General features: G+C 20.1%; 2 protein-coding genes across 2 annotated transcripts; both read right to left on the bottom strand.

The window, feature by feature from the left end:
* Window positions 1–9,198: 9,198 nt before the first annotated feature.
* CLUP02_08723 (uncharacterized protein) lies at window positions 9,199–9,339 on the bottom strand (the record flags this gene model as incomplete). Its single annotated transcript, XM_049287707.1, has 1 exon — window positions 9,199–9,339. One exon carries the CDS (start codon window positions 9,337–9,339, stop codon window positions 9,199–9,201), a length of 141 nt encoding a protein of 46 aa, XP_049144850.1.
* Window positions 9,340–9,828: 489 nt separating this feature from the next.
* On the bottom strand, window positions 9,829–9,978 carry CLUP02_08722 (uncharacterized protein; the record flags this gene model as incomplete). Its single annotated transcript, XM_049287706.1, has 1 exon — window positions 9,829–9,978. A coding segment is annotated over one exon (150 nt), but the record flags the coding sequence as incomplete, so codon positions are not given.
* Between the last annotated feature and the right edge of the window lie 6,697 nt (window positions 9,979–16,675).

Genomic DNA, 16,675 nt, shown 5'->3' with positions numbered 1-16,675 from the left:
AGGTTATTTTTAAGGACTATAGTTTATTATATCCTTTTTTATAATATTATTTACCCCTTATTACGTTTATTAAATTTTATTTTTAAACGAACTAATATTTTTTAAAGAAATTACTAATATTCCTAAGTAAAAGCTTAATTATTAATAAAACTAGTTTAAATAGTACCTTATTTTATAAGTTAAGGCCTAGTTAAAAAACGTCTAGGACTTACTAAACTTAAATAACCTTATTTCCTTATTAAATCCGTTACTTTTTATTAAGTCTATTTTTTTAATTAAAGAGTACCTTAAGATATAAAATACTATTTAAAATTAAATATATAAAACGGCCTCGACCGAATATTAATAAAAGTTTAAAGAGTTTATTTAATAATAAACTAAGTAATTACGAAAACGAGGCTATAATTAAACCCTTAAGTAAAAACGATTAAATTAAATAACTAGTTACTTTAATAAAATTAAAAACTATAATAGCGAATTAAGTACGTTTTATTAAGGAATATGCCTTTTTTATTTAGTAAACCGTATTTAAAACGATCTCTTATTTATAAAGAAAGAGATTATATAAATTAATAAATCGCTAGATCTCTTTTATAATTATTTAAAAAGTCTTAGAGGATATAAAAGAGGAGCTTATTAATTTTTTAGATTACTCTTTTTATATTATAATCCGGGTTTTTAAATAAAAATATATGTAGTGGTTTTTTTTCCGGCTTTATAAGTATAAAAGATCGACCTTAACGGGATTACGCTTTTAAAGGAAATTATACGATATAGTATACTTTTTAATTATATAATACGCGCAATATATCCTAAGTACGTACTTAACGTAATATAGTAATTTCGATACGAAAACCGCTATTTAATTTAGGATAAGTAAGCTGCCTTGCAGCGGCGCCGGTTAAAAAGGTCGATAGTAAAGGTCGGCTATAATAATTAGCTATAATAGTCGGCCGCTATAGTCGGCCGCAATAGTTAGAGGCGGCCTTCCTTAACCGTAGAGGTTCTAAACTTTAATAGCAACGTAGAGGTTTTTAGAAAAAGGGCTAAATAGGCTAATATCTATTGCTCTTTAGAGCTCGCAAAGATTCTTTCTATCCTTATCGCTTTTAATATTACCTAAAGCTACTCTCTATTTAAACTAAACAAATCTACTAAATAAATCCACTAAATAAATCTACTAAATAAATCTACTAAACAAACCTATTAATATATAAACTACTACCTAGATAGCTAGTTAGATAACTAGTTAAGAGGTTAGCTAGTTAAAATACTACCTCGACGAGAACCTACTCTCTTAGTATATAGTTAGTAATTAGTAGGCTAAAGATGCCCGTTAATAAGTCTGCCCCTCTCGGGCTAGGCGCCCTCGGCTAGCTCGACGCTATAGCTATCGTAGCTAACGTAAGTATACTTAAGAAGTAGTAAAGTACTTTTTAATAGTACGGAATTTAGCTAAGTAATATTATAAGCGCTGTAAATAGCTAGGCTAATACGGATATTAAGATCTAGTATATTAACGCTAGCTTAGTTATAATAGTTATAATAAACGGGCCGGAGGTATATAAGGTTAGGGCGATAAGCTAGTACTTTAAATAGCTCTTATAGGACCCCCTAGGTAATAATAATACTTATATAAAAGAATAGATTATATTAGACCTAGCTACTTATGCGGGCTAGTACTAAGAGGTCTTATGTGCGTTAGAATAAATAAAGCTCGCCCTATAGGTAGGCGGCGGAAAGTTAGGAGCTGTTTTAATTAGTAATTAGGTATAGAGCGTAATATACCTAGTTTTCTTTAATACGTAATACACGGTACGGCCCCGGCGGATTGCTCCGTCAGAGGGAAATAAAAATATATACTAAGCGACTTTAGTTCGCTTATAATTATAAAAAAAGAATTTAACGTAATTATAAATAGAGCGAACTTTAGTATTAGCTTCTTAACTTAGATTAAAGACTTTTTTTTAGCTTATTATTAAATAACATAACTTAAGCTATTTAAAGTCTAGGGTATTTTTATTTTAAAAATATTTTTTTATATAATTATACGTTATTTTATTTTAAATTGGTTTAATTAAAAGCTCGCTAAAATTGTTAAATTAAAATAAAAAAGGGATGCGGTTTTTAATATAAGGTATTATACTAAGATTTTTGACGACTTTATATATAAAAAAGTAGTATATAATAAGAGTTATAAATAAACTTTTATAATATTTATAATATTAATAAGTTATTTAAATTCCCTTAAATAGAACAAAATAACTCCTAACTTGTTTATTAACTATTTTTATAAAGGGACCTATTACTAAAAGTTAATAAACTATATAGAAATAGAGCTTATTTTAATAAATAAAACGAAGTTAGAATATATTTAGCTAAGTAATAACGAAGCTTAGAAGATAATTTTTTATTTAAACTAAAAAAAGTATATTAACTTTTATATTAACCTTATTTAAAAAGGCTAGATTTATATAAAACCCCTTTTTTAAATAAAGTAATAATAACCAAGGTCGCTTTAAAAAGATAATTAAAACTAATAAGCTAAGTAATAAAAAAAACTCTAAAGGAACTTACTTTTTAAATATTATAGCTATAATTATTAATATTAATTTACTTTCTAAGTTAAGTACGGGGGGGAATAGGAATAGTAATCTTATTATCTTTTTTATCCCTTTTACTAACCTATACCTCTTTTTTAAAAATATAATTATAAATAATTATAATATTATTTACCTCGTTAATAACTAATTATTTTTAAAACCGGATTTTATTTAATAAAGTAATAGCTTAGAAAATATAAATTTTAAAATGGCCTCTTATTTTATTATTATTAAGGGAACGAGGATTATATAGAATATTTTTATAAAACTAAAGGGGCTTAGGATAAAATACTTTATTCTTTATAATATTAGTTTTATTAAGAACTTTTATATAAACGTTATATTAAAAGCTCTTTTTTAAAAAATTAATATTTAGTACTTGGGTTTTCATTATACTCTTGAGTTTAGTAATAAATTTAGGAATGTTATTATTAAATAGCTTAAGAAAAAAGTTAATTTAGGTTTTTTAAAATATAAGCCCTATTCGTTCTATTTTTTATTTAAAAATTAGTTTTTATTTATTAATATAATTTTAATATATAGCGCTTAGTACTTACGTTTCTTATATTAGTTAAAAAACGACTAATTAGATATAGCCTAGCTTTAATATTTTAAATTTAATTATTTTGCGCTAATAGTACTTAAGAAGCTCGTTTTAACTACTTAGGAAATAAGGATTAAAGGATTAAACTATTAAAATAGGGTAGGGTAATTAGTCCTAGCGGTCCTTTTTAAAACTAATTAAGTCTAGGGATCTATAGGAGAGCTAATCGGAGTAAAATATAAAAAGAAGGGCCCCGATTAGAGATAAGAGCTTAGTAATACGGATTTTTATTTTAATTATATATATACTTTTTAAGATCGAACTAAAGCCTTTTTAATAATTTATTTTTATACGTAATAATATAAAACGATTAAGAAGTTTACTTTTCTAATTTAGTTAATACGATCCTCTTTCTCTTAGCCGTAGCTCTATTAATTAAAACTATATTAACTTAATTAAAAGAGGTATCTTATATTACTTTTATAAATATTAATAGTTTTTCTAAAGCACCGTACCGCGAGAGTCCCTTTTACTCTATACGTTTTTACTATTTAAAATATTAATATTATATAACTATTTATATAAAATAGATTATTTTATAACGTATTTTAAAATCAAAAATAACTTAACCTTATTATAAAATTTTATAAGACCTTTTTAACTATTTATTAACTTATAAACGAAATAAGTAGTTAATATTAATTAAAAACGAGTATTTAAATAAGATTTTTATTTTTTTATAAGTTATAAAGACTTATAATATAATATTTAGGGTCTTATACTTTTTTCAATAATAAGTACGTATATAAAAGGGCGTAGCTATTTATAAAATTTAATAAAACGTAGAACGTATAGTAATTATAATTAATAATAAAACTTATTTTTAAATATAGGTACGGGAGTTAAGAATAGACTTAAAAACTACTTTTTTATATATAAAAGAACTAAATAAAAGAGGGGAACGAGCTAATTAGAAAATTATTAATAAAGTAATTAGTATAATATTAATAACTAGCTTACTAAACGAACTTTAAGTAAAAGCTATATTAGTTATAGTTTATTTATATAATATTAGCCCTAAGTAACGTATTAATTAGCTATTATTAATTTAAATTAAAAAAGTTTAGTTTACTTATTATTTTTAGTAATAATAACTAATAAATATACTAAAGCTTATTTATAATCTATATTTTTATTAAGGGTAGACGTATATATATAACTATAGAGCGTACTTTTTTAAAAAGGACTATAAAAAAGGAATTAATAAAAGACGTTTTAAAGTAAAGTAAAAGGGATATATTAAGTACTTCGTAAGTTACGTACTAAACGCTTATAACTTATATAAAATCTAAATCCTCTCGTTTTTAAAAATTATTATTATTTAAAATGAAACGTTTAATAAAATAGCTTTTTATTTAAAAAATAATATTAAAATTATAATTTATTTATTTAAGTTAAGGGTTATAATAAATAAGATCTAATAACTATTTATAATAATTAAACTTAAGTTTTAATTACTTAGAATTATAAATAAAAAAGAGGCCGTATTAATTAATAATAAAGAGTAGTTATTATTATTTATATTTATTTTATAAAAAGTAAATAAAGCTATAAAAAAGCTTAGTTCGGTTTTAAATAAACGAGGTAAGTAGCTATTTATTTCTAAACTAACCTTAGATTTTAAAAGTTTAGAATTCAATATAAACCTTATTTAGCTAACTAAGGTTATAAACGAGGTTATAAAGGAAGTTAAATTTTTATTAAAAGAATTAAAAACGTAATATATATATAAATAAAAATAGAGACTTTTTAAAGCTCTTATAAAAAAGATCTTTTTATTTAACTAGACCTTAACGAACTTTTTTAATAAGCGAGCTTATATTAAAGAATAAGAATAATAAATAACCTAATTAATAACTTTAATATAATTAATATATATAATTAAAAAGAGAATAGGTATATTAAATAAAGCTAGAAATTAAAAAACTAATTATTAAAAATATTTATTTAAAACTTAAGTTAATAAAAGTAACTTAAGTAGTACTTTTTTTATATTTAAATAAAAAGAGATTAGGACTCTTTTTTTAATATATATATACTTAATTAATAAAAAGTAGTTAACGAGGTAACCTAGGGGTATTAAATACTATATTATTACGTTTATATTATAATTAATAAAACGAAGTACGTTTTATTAACTATAGTCTAATTTAACTAAATTTATATAAATTAAGTAATTACCCCTTTAAAAAAGTAAAAGGATATTTTTAAAATATTAAAACCTTTAAAAAGTTAATTTATAAAAGTAGTACGGTTAGAAATTTAAAAGTTAAAAGAAATAAATATTTAAAAAATACTTAATAAGGCGTTAGTTATTTCTAAACTAATACCCCTTAAATAGGTATTTAATTATAAACTTAATAATAATAATTACTTTAATTATTATAAACCGAGAATCTGCGTTAGGGGGGACTTTTAAGAATAATACTCCTTAAAAGAAATATATATAATAATACTAATTATTAAGACGTTTAGAGTAATTATAGTTATTACTATTTAATTCGATTTAAAAATCTATTAGTATAATATTATAAACGCTTTTTTAAATATAATTAAAAAACTAAGTAACCCTCTTATTATTTACGAGTTTTTAAACGGCTTTTCTAAGCTAAAAATATATATTAAATTTGAGTAGGCCCTATATAGCGCCCGCGACGCTCTATTATTATAATATAAAGAGTTAATATTAATTTTTAAAAGTCTAGGTCTCTTATTTATAAGCGAGGACCCTTATTTATTTTAAGATTTTATTAAAAAGGTCCTAGTTCTTTTTTATATAAATAATATCCTCGTTCTTTATTATAAAAACTATGTTTATAAAGCTAATTAAATAACTAAGGGACTTAAAAAAAAGTATAAAATAAAATATTAGGGGCTAGTTTTATAATATTTTAAAAAAGAAATCGTTCGTAATTAACTAAATAAAAAGATTTATTTAGTTTATAATTAATATTTTAAGAGGGTAATTAAAAAGTTTAATTTTATTAATTTTATTATTTTTATAACCTTATTACTAACGGTCTTAATTAAAAAGAACTTAGGGATTATATTCCTAAACGAGACTAAGTTTTTTTAAAAAAAGGTTAGATCGATATTATATATAATAATTATAATTTAGTTTAATATCGCTTTTATATATATTTTACTTTTTTAACTTTTAACGAACCCGTCCTATTAATATTATTTTGTTATAAATTAGGTTATATAATACCTTTTTTATATATAATATTTAATAATATACTTTAAGATTTTAGGGGGTAGCTAGGTATTATTAATTATAAATAACGTTTTATTTATAAATAATAAAGAGACTTAAAAATCCTTATAAAGTTTTATAATTTCCTTTTTTAATAACCTTATTTATTAAAAAATAGCTCGTTAAAATATAATAATTACGTTAATTATAAAGGCCGAATTACTAAGCTTAGAATATATAACTAAAAAGATACTCGTTTTTAAACGCTTTTTTAAAAATATTTCGCTCGAGCTTAGTAATATATAAAAGGTTTACTACGATAATTATTAAATAATTAAACTCGTAATAAAAAAAAGGGAACGTATTTTAATTTACTTATATTATATTAATATTTAAAATATATAGTTATAATAAACGTACGTAAGAAGTTTATTCTAAGTACTTTATATATTAATAAATAAAATATTAATTAATAGTTTTATAAAAAACCTTTTTAAAACGAAGTTTAAATACTTCGTACCGTTCTTAAATATAAAGAATATATAAAAAATAATTATATTAAATAAAAGAACGTTTAAAAAGTAATAAAACGGCCCAGGGGGCCCGGTTCTTAATTAAAAAACGTAGCTTATAACTAAGGAGTATAAAGTTATTTTAATAACTTTATTTAGTTATTTAAAAAAAGGTTATTTATTTAAAAAAGTAAGTATATATTTATTTAAAAAAGACTTTAATACGGGCTATATATTTAAAAAGATATATAAATTAATAAGAGTATTAATTCTAATTTAAATACTATTTACTTTTATAAATAAAATAGCTAATACTATTATATTTTTAATAAGTTTTTTTAATAATATTTCTAATATAAAAAGAGCGCTTATAAATACTTTTTTATTAAAGCCTCGTTTATATAAACCCTCTTATTTTTATTTTATTTAAAAAACCGTCGTATTTAAGGGCCTTATATAACGCTATTATTATATAAGTTAGGGTTTATATATCGGATTATAAATAATAAATAAAACGAGAATAATTTAGAACTTATTTTATAAAATATAAGTAGTTCTATATTAATAACTATAGTTATTATTAACTTTTTTATTACTTTTTACTTAAGATATAAGAACTTCATACTTAAGAACCGTATATACTTTTTAAAAATAAGAGCATAACCCGACTTTTTATAGGTTTAGTAATATTAGTATTTATTATTAGTATGCGAATTTAGGAGGTATATACTATTTAAATAATTACTAAGGGCGTTCTTAATATACTTAAGGTATTTATAATTAGATAAGGGAAGTAAAAGTATTAGTTCGTATTAAACCTTAATATTAAAAATAATATTAAGAGGGTCCGTTATTAAAAATTAGTTTTATAAATAATAATAATTAGAAAAGTATTATATATATAATTAATTATTTTATATTCTTTAAAAAGAAATAAGGTATTACGGCTAACTAGTTATAATAAGTATATTAATAAAAATTAAGGCTACGAATACTAAGTAAATAGTATCGTAATTATAAATAGCTTCCTTAAAACTATATTTATAAGTCGTAAAATAAATAAAGCTTTAGTAATTAATTATAAGCTTATTAAAAAGGGTTCTTAATAAAAATAGTTAAAAACGATTATAAAATCTAATACTAAGTTAATTATTAAAGAGCTATAAGAAGTCTATTTTTAAACTTAACTTAAGTTTATACTATATATAAGTCCGCTTATAAACATATCTTTTATTAATAATTACTCTTATTTATTAAGTAATCGCTTAGTAAATATTAATAAGCGATTATTTAGAATAATTATAATAATTACCTTATTATATAATTATTACTTCTTATTTATGTATGACTTATTTATAGTTTTTTTATTTTATAAGAGTTATTTTATATTCCTATATTCTTATATATATAATATATTATAATTATTATAAGCCTACGGGGCAGGCCCTAGTTTTAGTTATATATATTAAATCGTAATATTAAGTCTTTTTTTAAAAAATCTTATCTTTATAAACCTATAAATAAGTTATTATAGCCTAGGTTAGGGCTCGTTAAGTAGTTTTTTTAAAAATACTAAAATATTTACTAAATGTTTAATATATTATTAGTTAAAGCTTATTTTTAAAATTAAGGAGCGAGGATTCGAAATTAAAATACTTTATTTATTTTATTATTTATTAAGGTAAAGGTATAAAATATTAAAGGGTAAATTAAAATATTATAAATATATACATTATAGTCGTTCTTATAATACGATTACTAATACTATATATAATTATAAATTTTTTTTTTTTAATTAGTACTTTTTATATTAATTATGTTTATAATAAATCGTCTTTTATCTAAAGTTAATAAGTTAAAATATAAAAAAAAAATTAGAAGAGCTTTTTTTTAAAAATAGGTAGAGGCCTTATATCGTACGTAGGCTAAAATAGATTAGTCTCTATCAAAGTTAAATTATTTAAAAAAGAAAAAGGATAGTATTTAAGAAGGGAAAAGTAATTCCTAATCCTCTTAATATTATTAATAAGGATAAGTTAGTTATTACGTAAAAGGTATAGTTTAGTAATACTTTTAAAATAATTAATTAGGATATTATAATAACTAAGAGTTCTAGTTTTAATTTTAACTTTAGTATTTTAAAAAAAATTCCTAAGAGTTCTAAAAGTTTATAATAAGTTCTTATGTATTTTCTTCGTATTCATAATTTTTCTATTTAATTGAAAATTCCTATATTTTATTCCTAATTCTATAATCGATAATTCGTTTCACTTCGTACTTTAATTAGTTTAGTTTAATAATAATATAATCTTCTATATATAAACTTCTTAATATAAGTTTAAGTAATAAAATATAAAAAATAAAATAATATCGTATCGTATTTAGTAATTTTAATTCGTAATTAATTAGTAAAACTTTTTTCATAATCTTAAAAAGTCTAAGTTTTTTATAATTTAATTTATTACTTAGTCGTTTTATTTTAATATTATAAAAAAAAAAATACTATCCCCCTTTTTTAAAAATAGTCCCCTAATCCTTGATCTATTTATATTCTTTTTTATATATTATTATATAAACTTAAAGTTTAATAAGGCTTACTTATAGATCTTTTTAAGTTTATTTACGTTTATTATAGCTTTTATAGCTTATAGTCCTTATTATACTTTTTTATATATTATTAATTAAAATCCGTAATTAAAATAAAACGGAGATTCTTTTATACTTTGCTAACTATATTATTATATATAAACTAGGCTATTAATAAAAGTACTACTTAATTATCCTAATTATAATTTATATAATAATAAAAGTATATCTCGAGGATCTAATTAATCTTTTCTATTTATTTATTAGTTTATAAATAAAATAATATCGATAGTTTATAGTCTATACTAAGTTATAAATTAGGGATTTCTAAAACTGTAAAATAAATAGCTTATTTTTATTAAAAATAATTTCTTTTAGTAAACTATAGTTTAAAAATATAACCTTAGTAAATACGTATACTAAGTTTTCTATAGTACTTATTTCTTTATAAAAAATAAAGTATACGAACTTAATAAGTTAATTAACTATACCTAAAATACTATTATATTATATTTTAATAAATAGCTTTTTAAACTTTAATAATTTAATAATAAAGTCCTATATAATTAATTATTATACTTCCATTAGTAATTATAATAGTTATAGCTCGCTATAAGGCTTATATAAGCTATTTTTACTTTTTTTATAAGTTACGTAGTTCTTAATTATTTCTATAATTTTAGCGTATATAGCGGATTTATCGTAGTACTAATAAATCCGTTTTTACGTTTTAATAATTCCTTAGTAGCCGTATACTAGTATATTATAAATTTCTATAATAAGCTTAGGGGTTATTTTTTTAATCGAGCTAATATTAATCCTTTTAGCTATTATAAAGAGCTTTATAATTAATATAAAGCTATTATCTTTTTCTTATTTAAAAATAACTTATATTTTTTTAAAAACCGTAACTTCGTAATTAGGCTTTTTATTAAGAGCGTTTATTTTACTATTTTCTAAACCTTTTTAATAAATAATTTAAAAATTATACTTAGATAAGAATTCGCTCTATTTAATTTATTATTTATTAAGATTTTTATTTATTATAAAGTTCATAAAGTTTTTATAATTTATATAAACTATAACTCCGTATTTAGTTCTAAATAACTATAATTTCTATTTTTAAAATACTTTAATAATCGTTATTAGTTCTTTATTATAAATTTATTAATTTAATTTTGCTCTATAAAATGCTTTAAAATAGAAATAATATACGTAAAGTTTTTTTTATTTATTTTATTATTTTAAAACCGCTCTTATAGTAAAGTCCGAGGTATTAATCTCGATTTTAAAAAGTTTTTAAGGATCTAGGATTATAATAATTAGTTTAAAAACGACTTTATTCTTAATTTTAATAAATATTTCTTTATACTTAAGATCCTAAATAAATAGGGTATCCTTTTATATTAAGTTATTAAAAAGTCTAACTATATTAATATAGTCCTTAAGGAATTATTAATAAAAATTAACGAATTTTAAAAATCCTTATACGTCCTTAATATTTTATAATATAGGCTAGTCCCTAACTACTTCTATTGTTAATACTTATATATAAATTTATCTTAATATAATAGTATATTTAAAAAAGTTTACTTTTTATATATAAAATTCGTATTTAAATAGTTTAGTATATAGCTTAGCGTTTTATAACTTTTAAAATACTATATAAATATACTTTTTATATATTTTAAAGTTAGAAAAGAAAATAAGAATATTATTAATATAAATAATAATAAAAATATTAACGTACTCCTAGAGTATATAGTTAACTATTATTTAAAAAGTTATTAGAGTATTAATAAGTCCGAAGGGTATAACGAGATATTTAAAGAGTTTTTTACGAATTTAAAATACCGTTTTTTATTCGTTTCCTTTTTTAATCTCAATCTAATTAAATACTTTTTTAAAATCTATAATAATAAACCAATTAGCTCTATAAAATAAATCTCTAAACTTAATAATAAATAATAAGGGATAGTAATTTTTTTTTATAATTTCGTTAAGTCTTTTATAATTAATAATAAGTCTTAATTTTCTATTTATTTTTAATATAAAACATAAGGGGAATCTAACGAGAGAATTCGATAATTAAATATATCCTTTCTCGAGTTTCTTATTAATATATTTATTAAAGTACTCTTATTTCTTTTTAATTTATTAAGTATATTAAATAGAACCTAAGTTATATCCCTTTTTTAAGTTCGATTTTTATACTCTAATTACTATATTTTAATAATCCTATTTTTTTAAGTTTTATAAATAGTTTTATATATATTTAGTACTCTTCAGGTATAGTTTAGAGTTATTATAATTTTTAATCGTTAATATTAATTATAAACTTCTTAGAGCTTTTTACTATTTTAATAAAAGCTATATATCGTATTTATTTTCGTTCTTTAAAAGTTTTTAAAAATTTATTTAAACCCTTTTTTTTTAAGTCGTTTAATAACTAGATTTTTTTTAAAAATCTAGTTAATAATTTAATTTATCTATAAGTTATACTTTTATAATTACGAGAGTCCTAGGATAATATTAATATCTCCGATTTTTATAATATTATATTATAATATTCTTACTAATTATTAATATATATTAAAAAGTATACGGTCTCTTAATTAATATATCTATAATTATAATTAACTCGTTCTCCTTTTACTATTTATAATTAGTATAATTTATCCTTATATACCTATAATAAGTTAAGTTTATTTACTACTTTTAATAAAATATAAGTTTTTTATATACTATTATTAATAATAGCGTTTAACTTTCGTTCGTAAATATCGAGGTTAATTTTTAAATATACGTTATTACGTTATATAGTTATATATAAGAACTTCTTTTTTATTTTTTCCTCTCGTTATTCTTTTATAATTAGCTTTATTAGTTTTTTATTATCTATTTTTCTAAATAGGTTTCTTATTTATATTTTTCTTAATACTCTTTTTAAGCTTTAGTCTTTTTAATATAATAAATTTAGTATTAGTCGTATTTATAATCTTTCTATTTTATATATTTACTATTAAAGCACTTTATAAAAAAGTTAGGGTTTAGACCAAATATAGCTCTATTATTATTATTAAAGCTTAGTAACGTTTAGTTAAGTAATTAATCTTCTACGTAAATATTGTTAATAATTTTATTATTACGTTTTTATAAATAAAAACGACTATTTTAGTTAGATATAAAATATTAAAAGTATTTATTATTTAAGTATTTTATTTAAAATAATTTTTTATAAAAGGGGTCCTTAGGGTTAAGTAAAAAGTAATCTTTATCCGTATAGGGGGTTATTATAATCTTTTTACGTTCTTTAGTTTTATAAAACTAAATAACTTAATTATTTTTAAATAAATAAATATATTTATACCGTAGTTTATTATTATTCTCTTTAGAATTAGTATTATTAACGCTAAGTAATACTTTATAATCGATTTCTATTTAAGTACGTCGTTAAGTAACGTTACGAGGTTTATCTAAATTATAAAATAATTCTATTTTATTAAAATAAAAAGAACTAGTTCCTATTTCGATATTTCTTTTTCGATTTTAAAGTCGATTCCTTTTTTATTAATAATTTTAAAATTAAGAGTCGGTTTCTTAAGTATTTTAATTTTATTTTTATATACGAGGTCCTTAAACTATTCTTTAATTTTATAAATAAATTTCTTATTAACGTTTATTTATTATATTATATAAATAGACTTAGTTAGTATTTTATCTAAATTAAGTTCTTTTTAAAACTTAATAAGTTATTTTTAGTTTATATTATTTCGTTATATTATATATATAAAGCTATTTAAAAAAACTTTTATATTAGGTCCTTTTTTTTTAAACTTAAGGAGCTACTCTTTTATATTAACTAAGAGTTTTTACTTAATTCGTCCTTTAAAAAAGTCAAGTATATTTTTTATAATAAGGTCCGTTTTACCCTTCTTTTTTATATTTTTATAAATCTAAGAGAGTATAATAATATATTTAATATTATTCTCTTTAATAATATAGGGTTAATAAGCGGGTATTTCTTTTTTTCTTATTACTATTACTAAAGTTTTAATAAGCAATAAAGTAAATTATTTATTATTTTTAAGTTATTTAGGATATTATCTTATTTACTTTTTACTATTTTAGTAAGTAAAGTAGCTATTATTATAATAAGCTATTTATAAAAGTTATCCGTAAGGAACTTTTTTATTTATAATATTAGTTCGCCTTTTTAAAATAGGTTAGTATTAAATACGCTTAGGTTATTAATAGTTTCTAACTATATATCCTAGTTTATCGTAATTATAGTATTTAAGGTCCTTTTTTTATTAAAGTTATTTTTTTTTAATAATACTAAGGTCTATTAGTCTGCTATAATACTTCGTTATAGTAGTCGTTAGTCTATACTTATATTTATTATTAGGCTTAGATCGGTTATTTTAAGCGTTTTATCCTTTACGTTCGAAACGTTATTCGTAGAGTTAATTATTAATCTTAATTATTATATTAATATAATTATAGAGTTTATTAGGTCGGTTTTAATAAAAGAGGTTATTTTTAACTTCTTTTTTTAAGCTATAATAAAAAGCTATTATAAGTACTTCGTTACCCTAATTAAGTTTAGAAATAATTTATTTTAATTTAAATATATATTTACTAATTAACCCTTTTTATACAAAAGTTATAAATCTTCGTTTAGTAATTCGTTCTTTATTAAAGTTATTAAAAGTTTCTTTAAGTCTTTTTTTAAACTTATTATAATTATTAAAGATCTTTTTAGTATTTTTATTTTAAATATTACGTTCGTTTTTAAAGTAATCTTTTATAAAGGGTTCGAACTAAGTAAGGGTATCCTTTTTAAAAAGAAATAAAGTTATATAATAGACCTTATTTATTTTAATAATAAAAGAGGTCTTATAATAATATAAAAAGGCCCTAGTTTAAATAAGAAATCCTTAAAAAGTATTTAAAGACTTATTATAAGGTTCCGGTTTAGAATACTTAGTTCTAAATATTAAAAATAATTAGGGTATTATAAACTAAATATAAAGTTACTCGTTTTTATTTTTAAGTTTAAGTATTATATTATATAACTATTAAATAGTAAGTATAACTACTTTAATAAGCTACGCCGTATTATTATTATTAATAATTAATATATTCGTACTATTTAGTTAGTTTTTTAAAGAGTAAACTTATTAAATAAGAGTAATTAAAATATTATAACTAACTAGTTATAATAAGTATATTAATAAAAATTAAGGCTACGAATACTAAATAAATAGTATCGTAATTATAAATAGCTTTTCTAAAACTATATTTATAAATTATAAAATAAATAAGGCTTTAGTAATTAATTATAAGCTTATTAAAAGGGGTTCTTAATAAAAATAGCTAAAAGCGATCGTAAGATTTAATACTAAGTTAATTATTAAAAAGTTATAAAAAGTCTATTTTTAAGCCTAGCTTAAGTCTATATTATATATAAATCCGTTTATAAACATATTTTTTATTAATAATTACTTTTATTCGTTAAGTAATTACTTAGTAAATATTAATAAGTAATTACTTAGAATAATTATAGTAATTAGTTTATTATATAATTACTATTTCTTATTTATATATAACTTATTTATAGTTCTTTTATTCCGTAAGAGTTACTTTATATTTTTATATTTTTATATATATAATATATTATAGCCGCTATAAGCCTACGGGGCGGGCCCTAGTTTTAGTTATATATATTAGGTTATAATATAAGGGAGGGGGTTATAAACCTATTTTATTTTTTTAATTCTTTTAAGAAAAGTCTTCGTTTTTCTTTTTTTTTTTTCAAAAAGAGGTAAGGGAGGGGGTTATAAACCCTCCTCGCTTATATTATTTTTTAAAAAAATAAAGACTTTTTTTTAACTTTTAAAAAAGAGCGAGGGAGGGGGTTATAAACCCTTTTTATTTTTATTACTTTTTTAAGCAACTTATTTAGCTATAAGGCCACTACTTATTAAATAAAATAATTAAATTAATATTAAATAAACGAAAGTTATATTATAATTAAAATATAAAATAAGGGAATATTATTTACTTATCTCGGGCTTATAAGGGGGGCTAAAGGAGCTATTATTCTCTTTTAAAACTATAGTTTCGTACTTATACTTCTTAACCTCCCATATTATAGTAATACGAGCGCGGTTTTTGATTAATTATTTTAATAATATTTAAATAAAAATAATACTATTAATAAAGACTTTTTTTTAATAATATATATATATAAGAACGCGGGTATAAAAATAAAAAGTAAGAGTATATATATATAGTAATAATATAAGTATAAATTAAAAAGGGAAAGAAAGTTAGTATTATAAATAGTAATAAAAACTTTATATATTTACTACCCTTAACCTATAAGTTAATTATTTAGTTAATAAGAGGCCGTCCTTTAATTATACTTTTTATTAATAATATAGCCTTAAAATTACTTATAATAACGAATATAAAGGTTAATTTACGGCCGATTTACCCCTTATTTATAACTCTATATATAGACTAATTTACTTTATAATTCCTTTTATAAATAAATTCTTATATATTAGTATTTAGCTTTCCGCTTTTAATAAACCTTTTTATAATAATATAGGTAATTAAGTGCGCTTTTTCTAAATATATATTTATTTAGGGGGGTATGTTATAATAGCTTTAACTATTTATAACCTTATTATATATTATATAACCTTAGTTATATAATTACTAAGGCCTACTTTACTCGTACCCTTTATATTAAAATAAACTTCGTACTTATTTCCTATTTTTAATAAATAACCGTTCTTTTTATATACGTTAATGCCCCTATAATAACTCTATAATAAATACTTAATATTAACTTTAATAAACTAGCTTACTTATAAAAGTAAAGATGGCCCTTAATAAGGCGGACCGGACCCTAAAGGGATATAATTTATTATATAAGTATAAAAAAGAGGTTCTAATTATAAATTAAGTAGGCTACGATAATTAAAAATAAGGGCCGTAATTAGCCCTTGCGCGGTCAGCCGTATATCGAGGTCGAATTAGACTTCTAATCTAATAACACCCAAGGTAAGGTAAAAGGGGAAGCTTTCCCTGACGAAGAGCGGCATCAACCCACTTTTTCGAGTAATTGAGTAGGCATTCTAACATCAAAATGACTACTTGA

Source organism: Colletotrichum lupini, chromosome 4, assembly GCF_023278565.1.
Source record: "Colletotrichum lupini chromosome 4, complete sequence".
NCBI classification, from domain to species: domain Eukaryota; kingdom Fungi; phylum Ascomycota; class Sordariomycetes; order Glomerellales; family Glomerellaceae; genus Colletotrichum; species Colletotrichum lupini.
This window is presented reverse-complemented; position numbering and strand designations above follow the sequence as displayed.